The following is an 18,173-nucleotide window of genomic DNA, read 5'->3' on the forward strand; positions in this document are numbered from 1 at the left end:
TATACTTTGCTTTTAATCACTTAAAAATACAATAGGTCTGTCTAGCACGACATTGCTAGCTATAGGCTGGTCAAAAGTGTATGATACAGATCATTAGAAAAACATGTTAAAAACCATTTAGTATAAAGGTAACTCTGAACGGTTGCCACGGTAACTGCACACCCATCCGTTGGTGGGTGATCGGCCCCAGCGATATTGAGCAAAATTGATGGAAAGGGAAAACATTGACTTTGGAAATTAATGGCGATAAAAATTCACGAAGTACGACGTTCGCTTACGATAGTAGGCCTATATATATGAATTTTGAGAAGCCTTTCACTTCGAAGTAATGTGGCAATGGAATAATATATCACTTGTTAATTAAACAAAACAAAACAAAACATTAATCTGAGAAGCATTACTGACAGTAACGTTTCTCCAGATTGTGTACATTCCAATGGGAGACTTTGGAACGCTAGGTGGCGGCAGACTTACCAGGTAAGTTTCCATTGTCTACGTAGTTCTGATGGTGCGCACATGACCGAGAACAATGGATTTTACCTGGTAAGTCTGCTGCCACCCAGCGTTCCAAAAGTACCCCATTGCAGATTTTTCTTCCTATGGACAAAACCCGCTCCAGATTTTCGGCAATATTTCGAGAACGCTACTATACCTTTTCAATGACAGGTTCACGGGTTGTTTTGTTTTTGGTGTATTGTCGACAAATGCATACAAGATTTAAACAAACAGTGAATTTAAATTGGCATACCCAATCCCTTTTAAGAGAAATAGTTCGCCCCGGTGTTGGTTCGCCCCGGTGTATTCGGCATATTTGGCATTTTCACGCGCACAACAAATTCCGCATAATATTATTATATGTGACCCCGAGAGTGGTCGTTGATCAAGACAAGATGGGCTTGGTTTATCATGTGTTTTCATTCAAATAAGTGTGTTATACTGAAATGGCGACTTGGTAAGTCCTCATTGAAAATTAAAAACTTCAACTCTTGTAACTGTTTTATCAATTGTAATTGTACAACTAAACCTTTGCGATGCTAACCGTCAGTTCTAATCAATTTTGTGAAACATATAATAAATTACAAGTTAAATAATAAGGTGCAAAATGACTACAATGACAATTAACAACAACTTCAATGTCTCGCACGATTTAAAATAAGTTGTATTAATTTGGGTACCGATATTGCGCAAGCGCTTTTTGTTGAGGTGCATGCTAGTCTAGCCAGCAGTCAAACTTGATCGCTAGCACCAGCATGCAGCTCATTTCACGCTGAACAAGCGCGTACCGAGTATTGACGATAAGGTTTAAAGACCTTTTCGGCAATACCCGGGCGGGCACGGTAGGCGTTGAATTAGGTGCATTCTAGTTTGTTAGGGATCAAATTTGATCCATAGCTAGACTAGAATGTAAGTCAGTCAACAATTAGCGCTTGCGCAATCGGTATTTGCGAAAAGGTCTATGGAAGTTTAGCTGGTAAGTCTGCTGCCACCTAGCGTTCCAAAGCCTCCCATTTCCGGTGTAGTTCTCGTCCTGGTCCTTACAACACGAGCTTTCCATGTGGGATTCTGCAGCGTAGGTCTTTGGTATAACCGGCGTCCTGTGACTCCTTGTACAGCCATCCGCCATCGATCCATTGAATACGATACTCCACGGTATCTGTGCATGTGTACCATGCTTCTATCTGAATGACAGAGGAGTGCATCAAGTATAAATAAAAACTGAAGATAAAAGCAAAAATTTAAAATATTGTTTTGTTGTAAGATACTGTTTAACAGTTTTGCATTTTACAATATTGTAATAATGCATATTTTAATAGTTGCTTGCCATTTTTCGCTGGCAAATTGTTGCTGACTTTAAACTTAATTTTATACCTGTTGAAAACTCTGTTAATGACTTTGTGTTTATATGTAGCATTATTTTTTTTTTTAATTGTACCCGTTAGCGTCTTTGGGACATTGTTTTCGATGGATTTGGTGGTATATACATTTTTGTTTGTATTATTTTTTTTTAATAAAGGTGAAGGTTCTAAAATTGCTTTTAACCCTTTAAGTGCTATATACGTTTTTTCGAATTGAGTTGTAAAAGTCATGACAATCATTTATTTTAAAAAAAATATCAAACTCAAGTTATAATTTCACTATATGGCGCTTGTGGAACACATTGAAAATTAGTCGCAAACACTTTCGTAGTAGTCTGTGATTTTGTTTTTCACAGAGGTCGTGCAGGTACTGATCTTACAGTGCTAAACACCCATCGGTGTATAATGGTTAAAAACTACAATAAATATCTTATAATGGTACCTACCGAAACATCGTCGTCCTGGAACCGTCCCGACAGCCCTGATGCCTTTAGGAGGTTGATGCAAAAATCCACGTGGTCCGTTCGGATTTGGTAATAACCGTCGCTCATGGAGGGTACTCTATCCACCCACATTTGACGGCAGGTCATCAGGTTGGGAAACCTCTTAGTGTCAACACTGAAAGTAGTAAGTGCGACAAAACTGATTCAAGACCAATAGGGGAACTCACTGGAATCGGTCAATTATTTTGTCATGCCCCTTGGCGCAATTTCATAGCGGTGCTTAAAGCCATTGGACCCTGTCGGTAAACAGTGTTGTCCAAGGCCCACACTTTGTGTACCACAACTTCTATATCAAATAACAAACCTGTGAAAATTTAGGCTCAATCGGTCTTCGGAGTCGGGAGAAAACAACGGAAAAACCCACCCTTGTTTTCGCGCGTTTCGCCGTGTCATGACATGTGTTTAAAATAAACCCGTAATTCTCGTTAACGAGAATTGATATTGTTAGGCTGTTTTCTCAAGAAGTAAAGCATTTCATGGAATAATATTTCAAGAGAAGTCTTTCACCATTGCATTCTGTAAACCCTGCAAGTTATTTGTAAATTGTGAACATTTATCTTTTCCTGAACCGAAAGGGTCCAATGGCTTTAACGATCGATGCTACGGGACGCTACACTAATAAGTCAATCTGTATGATGTTAATGTACTGTTCTGTAAATCGCCAGACACACAAGGCCTGAAGGCCACTTTAAGGTTAGGGATACAATCAACTATTTTTTCCAGGGTCCGTTGCTACCTATTCATGGGGCTAAAAAAGGGTTAACCACTTGACAGTCCAGACAGATCTAGGTGGGGTATCATTCTACAGAAGTCTGGTTTAAAGAGCAGAAAGCACTACCTCCTAAACTAAACGAAGCAATATTCTTGTCGACTGAATTTTCTAACACAGCCAAAACACGCAAATTTCGTTTACGTTTCGACTATAGTATCCCTAGTCATTCTCAGAACGAGGCACCACCACTCAGTTGGTGGCGCTGTTTCCTGCTATGGCAATTGGATGGTGGTTTGACCGATTGTGTCCTCCCGGGTTGGAACTTATGGTATGAGGGGGTTAAGCAATCGTGTCTTGCTTTATAAAGTCACCTGGAAATATATATATATTTTTTTCAAACATTGGAGTATATGTTAATGCACAATACAACTTTTTTTAATTGTTTGTAAAGATTTATATGTTTAAAAAACAGATAAAGTTGTTTGGGGTGACTCCGCCTACCCAACCGAGGCAGACTTTGTCTCGATCGATAATCGAACACACGTACGTGCAAGAATATGCAAGTCCCAGTCGTAAGTTTGTACGTTTCGAAAAAAAGGTTTATTTCTTGCATTTTTCCGGCAATGTCGACCAGGTGTATTGCTGCTGGTGCATTGCTGCTGGAGGCAGCAACACAACTAAAAATGGGGTCAGTTTGCAAAGTGGTCCGGTCCGACGTCTTTTCCAGCGCTGTGCAGCAAACACTTCGAGCCGTCGTGCTTCAAATATCGCGCCTCGATTTACGTCTCGAACATCGCCCTTTCGGGTCGGGCCTACTTTTAAATTTGTAAATAAAATGAAAACTAAATGTTTAAAAGCTTAGTTAACTTTTTATTCATATTCCACACATCAAAACACATTATTTTAGTGACAAATGCTTTATTTTGACAAATTACCACTTCCAGGTGACTTTAAGGACACTCACGACCAGGACTCAATCGAACCCACAATCTGCTTATCAAACACCAGGACCCAATTTCATAGAGCTGCTTAAGCAAATATTTTTGCTTAAGCACAAAATTCATTGCTTAGTAAAATCAGATTACCGGACAAGACTCCACTCAATTGTTATGCTAAGTAAACAAACAGCTAAATAATAGTCCTAAGCAATGTATATGGCATGACATTTTGGCCAGTAACATGTGTAAAATAAGCGAGCTATTTTCGTGCTTAAGCAAATGTTTTGCTTAAGCAGCTCTATGAAATTGTCCCCTGAATTCTTTTACCTTGACTGAACACTTGTAAGAAACGCATAAACAGTTTGGGAGTTAGTCCTTACCTGATGTCTTCACATTCGAACACGTGGTATCCATTCAAGTTGAACGTAGAAGCTGTGCTACATTCAACATTCATCCCGTAGAGCATCTGGCTAGTGCTGAACCCCATGCCCTCTAGTAGAGTCACATGCATCCAAAAATTAAAGAACAAATATTAGTGCTGACGGAACGAGATCGATGTATGAGTGAATTGTAGAGCATCTGGCTATTGCTAAAACCCATGCCCTCTTATAGAGTTACGTACATCCAAAGATCAAAAGAAATTTTTTATTGTGAACGGAACAAGTTCGATATGAGTAATTTGAAGAATCATTTTTTTGTTTCCTTCGGACAAACAAAAGCAAAAAAACAAAACAGGCACAGGCCGTCCAGGGAAGGGCAACAGTCTAAAAACTGTCATAAAAAAAGATGTGCTCTCCCAGACCTACCCCCTAAAAAAATACACGATATATTTGCATCGGACTTAGTCGAGTTACCGTGCCAACTGGGTCACAATTTGACCAGTATCTCTGAAACTGACTCATTTATGGGTCAGTATCATCCGGAATCTGAGTAAAAACAACCCAGAAAAGGGTCAAACTGACGCAGAACTGAGTTACTTCAAACCAAATGTTGTTTGACTCATTTTTGATTAAGTAACAGGGTCAACTCGACTCCAAAATGGGTCAGGCTGAGCGGAAAAGGGTCAGACCCTCTGGAGCAAAGAATACTGTTTTAATCTGACTCAAAATTTGGTTTTGTGAGCCTTTGAAATTAAAATTTTATCCACATGGTACTTCACCAATCCTTTGTGAGGTCAACAAAATGGTATAGGCCAAATTAAGTCATGTTTAATCCATACCTATAAGTTAAAATGTACAGAATGCACATTATTAGAATATTTCCTCGTACATTCAGTCGGTAACTTTCAGGTTGATGCATAAAATATAATCTAAAAACCTTTACATATATAAAACATGTTAATTAAAACAAGATCGATTTGTCGCAAACATTTGTTTTTGATAATGAACAAAGTGATCCGTCGCTTTTTGTTTTGCTATTATCTTTCAATGCACTTTGTAGTTAGAACTTCGCAAGCCAATCAATGTTCTTATTCCAAAAGTTGTGATAAAAACACTTCATCGAACTAAAAAAAAAAAAAAAAAAAAAAAAAATCAACTTACCTCTCTCTGTGCAGAACGGGCCTGTCCATCCTTGAAATGGTATACATGTACACGCACCAGTCACTTTGTCGCAAGAAGCACCATTTTGACACTGGCATATCTGCAAACACCCCGTTCCGTAGCGGCCAGCCGGACATGCATTGCTGCAAGACGGACCCGTCCACCCTGCCTGACAGGCACAACTACCGTCGAACCGAGAGCATGAAGCTCCGTTGGAACACATGCACGTGCCCGTACAATACGGCCCGTATGAGTCTTCGTCGCATGGGACCTGGCAAAGCGTCCCCATCCAGCCACTCAGACAGACACAGGAACCGTCGAATGTCGAGCAGGTGGCCCCATTCTGACATTGACACTCGCTCGTGCATTGTAGTCCAAAGGTGTTCTGATAGCATTTCTGGCTGCATCGATCGCCAACGAACCCTGGTGGACATATGCACTGACCGTCAAACCTTGAACACTGTGCGTCGTTTTCACAGTTGCAGGACAACAGACAATTTGCTCCAAAGGACCCGTGTGGACACGGGATATCACAGCGTGCTCCCATCCAGCCAGATAAACAACTGCATGCACCAGTAACTGCATCACACGAAGCCCCATTCATACACCTGCAGACTTTGGAGCAACCTTCCCCATATCTCAACGGTGGGCACGACTGCTCGCATAACGTACCAAACCAGCCAGGCATGCACACACAAGACCCCATCAACCGGTCACATTCGCCACCATTCAAACAGTTGCATTGACTTTGACAGTCCGGACCAAAGGTGCCCGTCGGACAATATTCTGTACAAAGCTCACCGTGCCAGCCGGTGGCGCAGTAACAACTCCCCGTAGCTTTGTCGCACCTCGCGTTGTTTTGACATTGGCAGGTCTGAGCACAGTCTACTCCGTACATCCCCTCATTACATTCAACATTGCAAAGCGAACCCTCCCAACCAGCAGTACACATGCACCGTCCACTGAATCTGTCACACAAAGCGCCATTTCTACATTGGCAGAGTGATGTGCATCCAGGACCGTGCCTGCCTTGGAGACATGAGAGGTGGCAATAGCGTCCCTTCCACCCGGCTTTGCAAGAACATGTCCCATCAAACCTGGAGCAGACGGCACCATTCTGACAGTAGCATCTGTTCTGACACCCTTGTCCCCATCTTTCTTCAGAACAAGGGGTCTGACACCCCATCCCAGTCCACCCTGACCCACATAAGCAAGATCCATCAATAGGATTGCACGCTGCTCCATTCCCACACTGACACTGAGAGTTACAATTGACACCAAACATTCCCTCCTCACAAGGCTGATCGCAAAACCTTCCTGTCCAACCGCCCAAACAGGAACACGACCCGTCGAATCTGCTACAACCTGCACCATTCTGACAACCGCATTCGTTCTGGCAGTCTTCTCCGAAGAAATTCTCCGCACAAGGCCTATCACAGTTAGCTCCAGTCCAGCCTAAACCACATCTGCATGACCCGTCAAATCGAGAGCAAGCTGCCCCGTTCAAACATGAGCACACTGAGTTACAGTTTACCCCGAAGTAGTCTGGGAGACAGGCTGTGTCACAATACTCGCCCATCCAACCACTAAGGCAGGTACATTCGCCAGTGAATCGGTTGCAGTTGGCATTGTTTTTGCACAAACAAGATTGAGCACAATTAGCACCCCATCGCAATGGAGGACACGGCACGTCACAGAGGTCCCCGGTCCAGCCCGGTCGACAGATACAGCGTCCATCAACAGCAGAGCAGGACGCCTGATTGGCACACGTGCAAAAGGTAATACAGTTGAGTCCATACTGACCAATTGGACAACGTTGAGCGCATGAAGGTCCAGTGAATCCTGGGGTGCAGGAACACGTACCATCAAACCTTGAACAAGTACCACCGTTCAAACAAGAACAGACACCCTCGCAGTTAACGCCATAGAATCCAACCTGGCACGGCATCCTGCAAGTGTCTCCCATCCAGCCCTCCTGACAAGCACACAACCCATCGAACCGTGAACAAAGTCCACCGTTCTGACAGTTGCACACTCTCTCGCAGTCTACACCCCATCTGTCCATCTCGCAAGGTATGTTACAGAAAGTTCCTGTCCAACCAGCACGGCAGTCACAACTTCCATCGAATCGATTGCAAGATCCATCATTCTCACACAGGCAGTTGTTCTCGCAGTTTGGTCCGTAAAGACCCCTCGAGCAAGCTTGGTCGCAGAATTCGCCGGTCCAACCCGCTGGGCACGTACAAGCTCCACTAAACCGATTACAAGGGGCATAATTTGAGCAACGACACTGCTGTGTGCAGTCGGGACCATACTGTCCAGGGCGGCATTCAGTACCACAGCTGGTTCCTGTCCAGCCTGCCGCACACACGCAAGAACCATCGAAACGAGAACACATGGCGTTATTCAAACACGTACAAGTTTCCGTGCACCCGGCACCCCAGAATCCTCTGTTGCACTCTTGATTGCACGATCTGCCTGTCCACCCAGCTGTACAAAAACACTGACCGTCTACTCTGGAGCAAGCTGCACTATTCTCACATCGACAATAATTAACACAGTTGGGACCATACCACGATTCCGTGCAGGGGTCCTGACAGTATTGGCCCATCCAGCCATCTGAACAAGAACACGTTCCGTCCACTGGTGAACAAGACCCACTATTCTCACAAAGACAACGAGATGCACAGTCCCTTCCAAAGAAGCCCTGTGTGCATGGTGTTTCACAAGACCGTCCTGTCCAACCTGGTTGACACGTACACCTGCCATCGAAACGCGAACAAGTGGCATCGTTGTTACATCTACATATTTTCTCACAACCAGACCCAAATGTCCCGGGCAGACATGGAGTGTCACACGAGGCTCCGTACCAGCCCGAAGAGCAGACACATGTACCATCAAAACGGCTACATTCAGCACCATTCTGACATCTACATACGCCCGAGCAATCTTGACCATAGAAGCCTGTCTCACAAGGATCAGAACAGAACAATCTCCATCCCGGTGGGCAGGTGCAAGCTCCACTCACAGTATCACATATCCCACCGTTCACACATTGACACCGTTGGTTACAGTTGAAACCGTAGAAGCCCTCATCACACGGTAAGTCGCATCGCTCACCTTTCCAACCAGCAGCACATGTGCACATACCATCGATGTGACTACAAGCAGCACCATTCAGACATCTACACACTTTCTCACATCCCATACCGAAGTAAGGAGGACTGCACGGCTGGTCGCACACTACTCCCATCCACCCTGGCGCACAGTTACATCTTCCATCAACGTTGTTACAAGAGGCGTCATTTTGACACAAACAATCAGTTGAACAGTCAAGTCCATACCGACCAATAGGGCAAGGTTGGGCACAGGCAGGCCCTATCCACCCAGCAAGGCAAGTACATATGCCTGTGATATGATGGCAAACACCTCCACTTTGACATAAGCAGTTTTCGAGACAGTTCCGACCATAAAATCCAGCGGTGCACACATCAGAGCATGTAAGACCAATGTAACCGTCTGTGCAACTACAAGACCCATCAACATGATGACACTGTGCGTCGTTTTGGCAGCGACACTCTGTTTGACAGTCGTAGCCGAATAACCCCTGATCACACGGTAGATTACAAAACACCCCTTGCCAGCCACGAGTGCACGAACACTGCCCATCTATGTGATCACAGCCCGCACCGTTTTCACACCGGCAGTTCTCGGTGCATCGAAGACCAAAAGTACCTTCACGACAAGGACTCGCACAGAATTCACCCTGCCACCCGGCAGTGCACTGACATGCCCCTGTGATGTGATAGCAGGACGCACCATTTGCACACTGGCATCTCTCGCTACATTGTCGTCCATAGAAGCCTGCAGCACAAACTTCACTGCAAACAGAGCCCTTCCATCCTGGTGAACAGATACATGAGCCGTCGATGTGATGACATGAGCCACCATTCTGACACTGGCATGATTTGAGACAGCCGATACCAAATGACCCAGATGTGCAGGGGTCCGCACAGAATTCTCCTTGCCATCCCGCAGTACACCTGCATGCACCGGTGACGTGATGACACACCCCTCCGTTCATACAGCGACACATCTTTGAGCAACCCTGTCCGTAGAAACCGGCTGAACACGGAGTGTTACAGTCATCTCCAATCCAACCGGCAAAGCATGAACATTCCCCGGTCACATGGTGGCAATCGCCGTTTTGACATCGACATCGTTGCTCGCAGTTTCGCCCGTATGTATCTGGAGAACAAACAACCCCACATTTGACCCCAGTGTACCCAGGTGCGCACACGCACATTCCGTCGACATGATTGCACGTGGCTGCATTCTCGCAGAGACACGGCGACTCACACCGCATGCCGTACAAGCCCTCAACGCACCTATCATGGCAGAACTCCCCGATGTATCCCGGCCCGCATGAGCAACGTCCGTCAACAGCGTAGCAGTAGCTATCGCTCTGCGAACAGCGGCACGTTTTGCTGCACCGAGCACCAAACAAACCCTGGTCGCAGAACGCTGCACAATATTGGCCCTGGTAGCCTGGAGAACAGAAGCACGCTCCCGTAACAAAATCACACGATGCGCCGTTGTGACACTCGCACAGCCCGGTGCACTCAAGACCGTAAGTTCCCTCTGCACATTGTATCTCGCAGTAAACACCTCTGTACCCAGCCGGGCATTCACACGCACCAGTCGTTGGGTTACATATGCCGCCATTTTCACACCTACACATTTCTAGACACTGAACACCATACATGTTCACAGGGCAAGCTGTTGAGACACAAAACAAAGGTATCGGTCAACTTATATCGTAGTACACGGCCTTTAAAGACACTGGACGCTATTGACAATTACTCAAAATAATTGTTGCCATGAAAACTACTCGGTAAACGAGCAAAGGAGAGATAATTGATCGTATAAAACATTGTGAGAAACGGCTTCGTTTGAAGAAACGTAGATGTTTTTGAGAAAGAAGTAATTTCCCACTCAAATAGATAAAAACTTTCAGGCCTGAGGTATTTTTATAGGCATCTGGAAGTACAAAAATTTGTTCAACTGTTATTCTTGTTATTCTCTAGCAACTTCGATGACCGAATTGAGTCGTAATTTCCAAAGATTTTTTTATCTTAGGATTTTTGGAATACACGTGGGAACACTTGTCTCTGACATTTAGCAAAAGTGCCTAGAGTGAAATCGTGATTTAGATGTACAACTCACGTGTGTTACAGCTTGGTCCAGTCCAGCCCGAAATACATGCACAGACGTTTGGTGCGACACAGATCCCTTCGTGTGCGCAAGGATTTGAGCAAACCGCTGTATGGGGCATAAAACAACATTCATAAATACTTCAGACAGTTTCGCTATTCCTATTGGCGGAGAGCTTGTCACGTGGGTGTGTATAAACCTTTGTTTATGACCAGTAAAACGTGATGAAACATGAGCGTGACACGCGAGCTTGCACCTGTGCTTATAAGACAGTTTCTTCATTCCTATTGGTCAAGAGCAACGGCTGAGACAGTTGTGCCACATTACGCGATACGCGCGACGCGCACAGTGTTACCTTGTAAGGAGCTGTTTACCCGAGGGCGGCGGAGGGCCTTACCATTTTATAACTTGAGGGGTGTTGTGTTGAAAGAAATCATTGAACAATGATAAGTTTTCCTTTATTTAACTTTTTGACCAAAAGTGTTGATGTTTTTTGACCAAAAAAGTATTTGTGAATGGCAATCAAAGTGTGTTGAATCGGTTTTCACCTTAAACCCGCCGAGGCCTGGTTGTTGATAATAACCGCGACTTCGTCTCGGTAAAATTATCAAGAACCAGGCCTCGTTGGGATTAAACCTCGTCACCACACATTGATTCCCTTATTCAATCCACATGGTAAAATAAATTATGGGGATTGTCAATGTTTAGACAAAAAATAATGTTATAGGGAACTATATAAATGTATAATGTGTTGGGTTGAAGGCCTTTTCTTTCGATCAAATCAAGACCTTTTTCAGAGGAATACATAACAAAACAAACAAATACATATCGATTCGTAGGAAAAAGAGGCTGGGGGACTAAAAGGATAAGGGGAAGGATCCAGAAAAAAAGCCCAATCAAAGTTTATACTTTTGGTGGCTATGAACCAATAAGAGTAAAGTGGTGATGAGGGCAAGCATGTTCAGTATGAAAGGATTGATTGCTGGGCCATAAAGTGGTAAATGCATTGTATGCAGGGAAACATGAAACATGTATTCTTGTTTTTTGTCATTCTGCTGATGAGTGTCTTATGATACGACAGAGTCTGTCCAGAAGAGAGCGAGGTCAAATTGTATATGGATGAGGTTTGCGGTAATACCATATATGTAATGACTATCTCTAATATGTTGGGGCGGTTATAAAAAGAACCATTAGTTTCAATTATATCAGTACTATAATATAGTAATAAACTACAGGATTTATAAGACGCACTTTACTGAAAAAGAGGAACATTCAAAGGCGCCGGTCAAGTTTTGTCAAGATGTTGGAAAGCAAGCAAGAACAAGAGTGTTTTGAGTTTCTGATGTTGTGTATTTGTCTTAGGTATTCCGGAAGTGAGTTCCAGAGTCTAGGTGCTATGTTGGAGTAAGCCCTTGTCCCCGTGACTGGCCAGGCGTGTTGTAAATAGATCTTAGATCTGGTCTAGTTGCACGGGGTGTCAAGAGATCGTGTATGTAGTATGTAGGCTCTGATCGCCTTCTGGAGAGGGTCAAATTTTGATTAGCTCTTATTCTGAATTTGTTGTGTAATACATGTTTTGTATACGAAGTTTTAAAAATAAATAAACAAATACGCCCGTGATTCGGCACAAACTTACGGCTACATCCAGCTAGGGTGTTAGGGTCACCGGTGTAGCCTGGACAGCAGAAAATTGCCTTCCTCCTTTCCATTTGTCTCACCTCTTCGAACGCAAGGTAATAAGTAGGTCTGTCAAATAAAAAGAACAGCATTTCATAAATCCAACAGATTCGACAGTTCTTCTAACGTTGCAAAAATGTTCCCTTCGATAGTATTACGCGGAGGACATAATTGCATGCGACACCCGGTCCCTGGGAAATCTGTCCACTGGATATTGTGTCCACCATATGAGAAATGCACGTGGGCTTAAAGGGACACACGGCTCATCATTTACGCAATTTAGGGGTGTAGAATCATAAATAATATTTTTATGGATGGTTGCTGTAAAATAAAATCATCCCCCAACCTAGCTCCCCTGTGCCTGGCCATTCTCGGGACCACAATCGCTACTTTTTGAAGTCGGATATGATTTTTTTAGGATCTCTCGCACGAGAACAGGGCTTGAATCGAGTCTATCACAAGGCTCCCACACCAAACAACGTGTACAAACGACACCACTCCGTTGTCGTGCAGACCGGACGTTGTTTCACAAAAATAGCGTTCCCAATCTCTACACGACGGAGACTACTTCAGTTTGGCGCATGCGTCGATCATTTTCCTGCTCCCTTATACTGATTTCTATTATATACAATCAATAATCCCTTTTAGCGTATTTTTCCCCCAGGAAAGATGAGACCACTAAGCATTAATGTACGTGTTGTACATGTACCTTCTTTCTTACATGGGCGCAACCAACCAACCAAGCGTGTCTAGAATACCCTCTATACACGTGTACTTGCATCTCCATGCCAACTCCATGCGTTAACATGTAGCGTACTCCGCCTCGAGTGGGACAGTAAGGCCATGGAGTTTTCCTCCATAAGGCACACGTTGTTTTTGTCTTCCCTGGGAAAGAAAAAAAAACGCCTGAATTTTTTACCGTCCTGTGTCCCTACCGTGGTCTTTCGAAAGCTCGCTATTAACATGGGCCGGAGTATGCTGGTTCAAAAGAGGGCGCTATCAGAGTAAATGTACACAGTTGAGTGAACAGACATAAAGGTTCTTTATGTCTGTTGTTGAGAGGATCAGTCTCCTGCATTACGGACTTCAGTTCTCATGTTCACACATGTGTAAATGTATAGTTACACACAGTGTATTTATAGTTACACACAGTGTAATACCATATTCAGTAGTTCATGTTTCCAAACATGGCTTGCACCGCGTTCACACTATTGACCTTTCGCATTTTCTCAAAGCAATGCAATGCAAAGGTCTACATTGATGGGTTTATAAGATCGGTTAAAATATTTTACAGATTATGTGGTTTATATCACCTCAGGAATGAAAACAACATTTATCGTATATGTGTTTACATTCCAACTGATCACACGACGACAACTTGTAACAATATTTTGAATTTTTTCCTGACCCCTGCTTGATAAACAGCTTTCCGAAATGCACAACAGTCGTGTTCAAAGCTATCGTTTTCTGAGACACTGTATATTTTTTTCTCCTGAAAATTCCGAGGAAATTACGGATTTTGTATTTGAAAGATCACCTCGGAAACAACGTTCTTTTCTTGATCAAATTAAAATTGAAATGACCACAAGTCGGTTTCACAGTAAAACAATTTCTTCATTCCTATTGGTCGAGAGCAACGGCCTAAACAGCTGATGGGCCCAATTTCATGGCTCTGCTTACCACCGAATTCTGCGCTTACGATCACGATTCCCTGCTTGCGTGCAAGCGCCGAATTTTTACGCTAGTCTTGTAAGCGTAGAATGCCTATACGTGGAGCACGCACGCACAGAAGCCACAATTCGCCGCTAACCCGTGAAAAAGGCTTGCCGTAAGCACATAATTCCCTGCTTCCGTAAGCGCCGATTCTGCGCTTACGGTAAGCAGAGCCATGAAATTGGGCTCTGACGCCCACAGTATTCCCTTATAAGGAGATGTTTACCCGATGGCGGCGGAGGACCTTTTTACCATTCCATAGCTGGAGGGGTGTTATGTTGAAAGAAATCATTGAACAGTCCATAATTGTTGCATTTATTTAGTTTTTGACCATGTCTTATTTTGAGGAAATAAAGTATTTTTGATTTCAATGGCCCAATTTCACACTTCTTAATAATTTAATGCCCAGCAGAAAATAGCAGGATACTTTGGTGTTAAGCAGCTCTATGAAATGTGGATCATGTAGACCATTTTGCACAGTTGTTGGCGCGGATACCTAGGTAATAAAGATATAAACCGTACTCCTTAAAAACAACTCGCTTCACTTTTGTGTAGCCGACATCGCGTGGCGACGGAACCCCCCCCCCCTTCCGTAGGCATACATTCTCGTGAGGGTCTAGTCCATACAGCAAATATTAAACAAAAAATGCAAACTGGTACGGAGCCATGGAAGTGTCATCCGACATGTTGGCATTATCACATAATTTATCCCAGGATGACGACATCCTGAAGATGTCGTCTTCCAAGTATATGTTATCTTGATTGGCTCTAATGTCGAGATTATGCTAGCATGATATCAACTCCCGGAGTTTATTCATCATGGGATTGTTACATCCTAAACCCCATATAAATTATCTTGGGAAGACAAACCTACAGTTTTCAAGATGTCGTCCCGTTTATTTTAAATTTATTTTAATTCTTCGAATAAAACAATAAAACAACCACAGGCCGTCCGGGAGGTGCAAAAGTAAAAGTAAAAAAGAAAAAAAAAAAAAAAAATGAAAAAGAAACTGTCATCAAACAAGGTGTGCCCTCCAAGACCTAGGTCATAAAAAGTTCACGTTTTTCCTTAACCTGCAGTAATGTATCTTAGAATCTCAACCATTACGCTGTTATAAGAGAGCTCCGTACAATATGGCGTTACATCGACAGTAGCAAGTGGACAATTAAGCATGTAAAAAAAATTATCTGCACTTGATCGCGTGAACTTAATCTGATTAAAATCACATTTTCCCGTACAATACGCTCGATAAACATAATTAAGTAGCTAGAACATGGTCGTTTACTCGCTGGATTTTTTATTTACATAGACAGGTCCGCTGACTCAAGAGAACCCATTGACTCGTACACGAGTGGGTCCGCCACTGGAATGGTCCATTACAATCTCTAGACGATCTGGGAGACTGTGTGATTGCTGTCACTAATGAATCCCTCGGTTGGCCTTTATAATGAGATATCCATTGCCAGTTGTCAAATGTCACGGTTTCAGTATCGTTCAAAATGGACCCTTCCGCACTTGGTCGAATACGTTGGCCATGAAAATGTTGTGAATGTTTGGCCGAATTCGAATTGGCGGCCAAGGCTTCGGCTGTTGCCAAGTGTGTTGCTTAGGACGTCCTATACCTCAACACATGATGACGCGGAAATAATATAGCCGTAGCCGGAGCTGTAGCCGCCGATTTGGACATGGGCCTTATACTGAATGCCGTGACAAAAGATCTACTTACAAGCAAAGTATAAGCACCAATCTAGATCTTACCTGTGCATTATGCATGAGTCAGTGTTCTGCCATCCGCATGGTACCCTGTGTGCCTCAGTCCGAAATGCAGTGATTTGGCGGTTTCGAGTTACAAGCATTCTGTCAATAACAACAACAATTAACAAGTTAAAATAACACATTATTGAAAAAAAATAAACAAAAACTAATAACATTTTTTTTATACATAATCTGCTGCACTGGTTTAAGCTTTTAGGTGTATAGCTGGCAGGTGGACCATCTTACTGAGTATGTCTACGATAAAGTTTTCCAAGTTCGTCTTTGTTGAACTTTTCAAGTCTGTATGGCCTGTGATCTTCCCGTCAAGTGAAACTCGGCAACTCCCACAAAAAAACACCAAGCTGGCCGCGCCCAATCTCTCTCATGCAAAGATTATTGTTTGACGTCTATGATTATGAGTTGCACAAATCAATTAATAAATGGTGATTCAGTATAAATAGACGACAGTATTCACTCATGTCAATGTGAAATCAATGGTTATCTCGGCAGGATTCGATCACACAATGTCAATCAGTCTAACCATTGGTGTTCTGTTGTTATGACTAAAAACTTAAAGGAACATTAAATAATTGTTTTTTGCTATAAAAACAAATAATAATAAATAAACTGCTGGCAGTGTAAGCACTTTGTGTAATCCACCATAATCATAAAACTGATTACACATTTTGCATGACATCGATCTAAACAAAAATACATAAAAACGCAAACGAGCGATAATCTGCAAACGGGAACTTAGTTTTAACTTATATTCATCAAATGTACGTCCTTTCATACAGAAATACTTAAAGAATTGTTTTCAACTATCATCGTCACTAGACCGTGTAGGTTGTTTGTAAATCTGTGATGTTTGACGTGAGTTTTTTTCTTACCAACCCTGTAATGTTCCTTTAACATTCGTTGTAAAGTTATGACACAAAACATTACAACACGACTTTTGCCTCTGAAACCACTGAATCGCCCCGAACTCGTCCTAACCCCCACTACGTTCTGGAAAAAAGTAGTCATGTAGTCTCGGTGCAAGACGTTTTTTTTTCACACTATCCCTCGCTCGCTCCTTCTTGGCCGCACACACTACTACGTTATCGTCTTAATACAAGACTGCCTTTTCAGAACGTAGTGAGAACGAGTTCAGTGTGAAAGTTTTTGGTTTAGTTTTTTTCTTCAGTTTTGTTTGATGAAAGTTCGCTCAAACAAGGCTAAAACCATAGGTATGGGGCTATGAAAATGATTGAACAAAACATCGGGGGAGCTGAAGGTGGAAATTTATATTCCTCCAATAAAAATCAGTCTAGATTAGATGGAGAGAAACATGCACCAGGCAAGGAGTTCAAAAGAAATTCAAGAATTAGGGTTTTGAGAAATGTTTTGGTCCGAAGACGAACTTACGGTTGGTCATGTTCACAAACTCCCGTATGAAGACCCACTGGTATGTGGGAAGCAGGAACACACAGGGCAGTTGCATTCTCGTTACTGTACTGTCCCAAGCTCCTCCCGAAGGCCGCGAAGGCGAGCAGGACCACCGCGTAGTACAAAACCATGATCCACTACTCATGGAAGATCCAACATCTATGGAAACATTCCGGCATCACGCCGACTTATAAATAGCAAAAACTTCAAAAAGCATGTATAAGCACAACAACTAGCTAAGCAAAAAAAAAAAAACTGCTTAACAGAAACAGGTTACCGACCCAAAATGATATTAAAGTGTACATTGTTGAGACTGGTGCCCCATTCATTTTTTTTCGCATTAGCAAGTAATTTTTAGAAATATTTGTTGCTTTATGAAATTGCGCCCCGATCTTTATCTACCTTATTTTGTAATGTTAAGAAGCTAGTATGTGAATAGTCTGTTTACTTAACATTGTCTACACGATACTGGATGGTTTTGTGGACAAAATATCCTCAAAAGATGTTTTTGTTTATGAAAGTTTAACATTCTCTTTTTCTCCACTATGATGTGCTTGGAATTTGGGAAATTAAACATGATCAAAAATGTCATCTCCTTTTGATGAAATCTTTATTGTGGAAATGAAAGTATCTTCACTCGATAGGTCTCACCCAATCTCGTAGTATCTCGTACAAAACACGATATAAAACATTAATTGTTTTGAAATCAATGTTTGGAGTTCGCATACCGGCAATATTATAGGTCAACGTTGGGACAATGGGCGTTGCCAAAATTCTGATATACAGATAGATAACATTCCAAAATGTAAAAAATTACAACATAATCGGATGATTA

The 18,173-nt window shown here is 42.8% G+C and overlaps 1 protein-coding gene across 1 annotated transcript; it reads right to left on the bottom strand.

Moving 5' to 3' along the window:
• Positions 1-45: 45 nt before the first annotated feature.
• On the bottom strand, positions 46-17,475 carry LOC139936936 (uncharacterized). Its single transcript, XM_071931775.1, has 8 exons — positions 17,318-17,475; positions 15,914-16,012; positions 12,401-12,510; positions 10,777-10,872; positions 5,551-10,329; positions 4,390-4,501; positions 2,303-2,474; positions 46-1,679 (listed from the first exon to the last, which is right to left on the bottom strand). The coding sequence occupies exons 1-8, from the start codon at positions 17,467-17,469 to the stop codon at positions 1,536-1,538; spliced, it is 5,664 nt and encodes a 1,887-aa protein (XP_071787876.1). The 5' UTR covers positions 17,470-17,475; the 3' UTR covers positions 46-1,535.
• Positions 17,476-18,173: the final 698 nt, after the last annotated feature.

Source organism: Asterias amurensis, chromosome 5 (genome assembly GCF_032118995.1).
Source record: "Asterias amurensis chromosome 5, ASM3211899v1".
NCBI classification, from domain to species: Eukaryota; Metazoa; Echinodermata; class Asteroidea; order Forcipulatida; family Asteriidae; genus Asterias; species Asterias amurensis.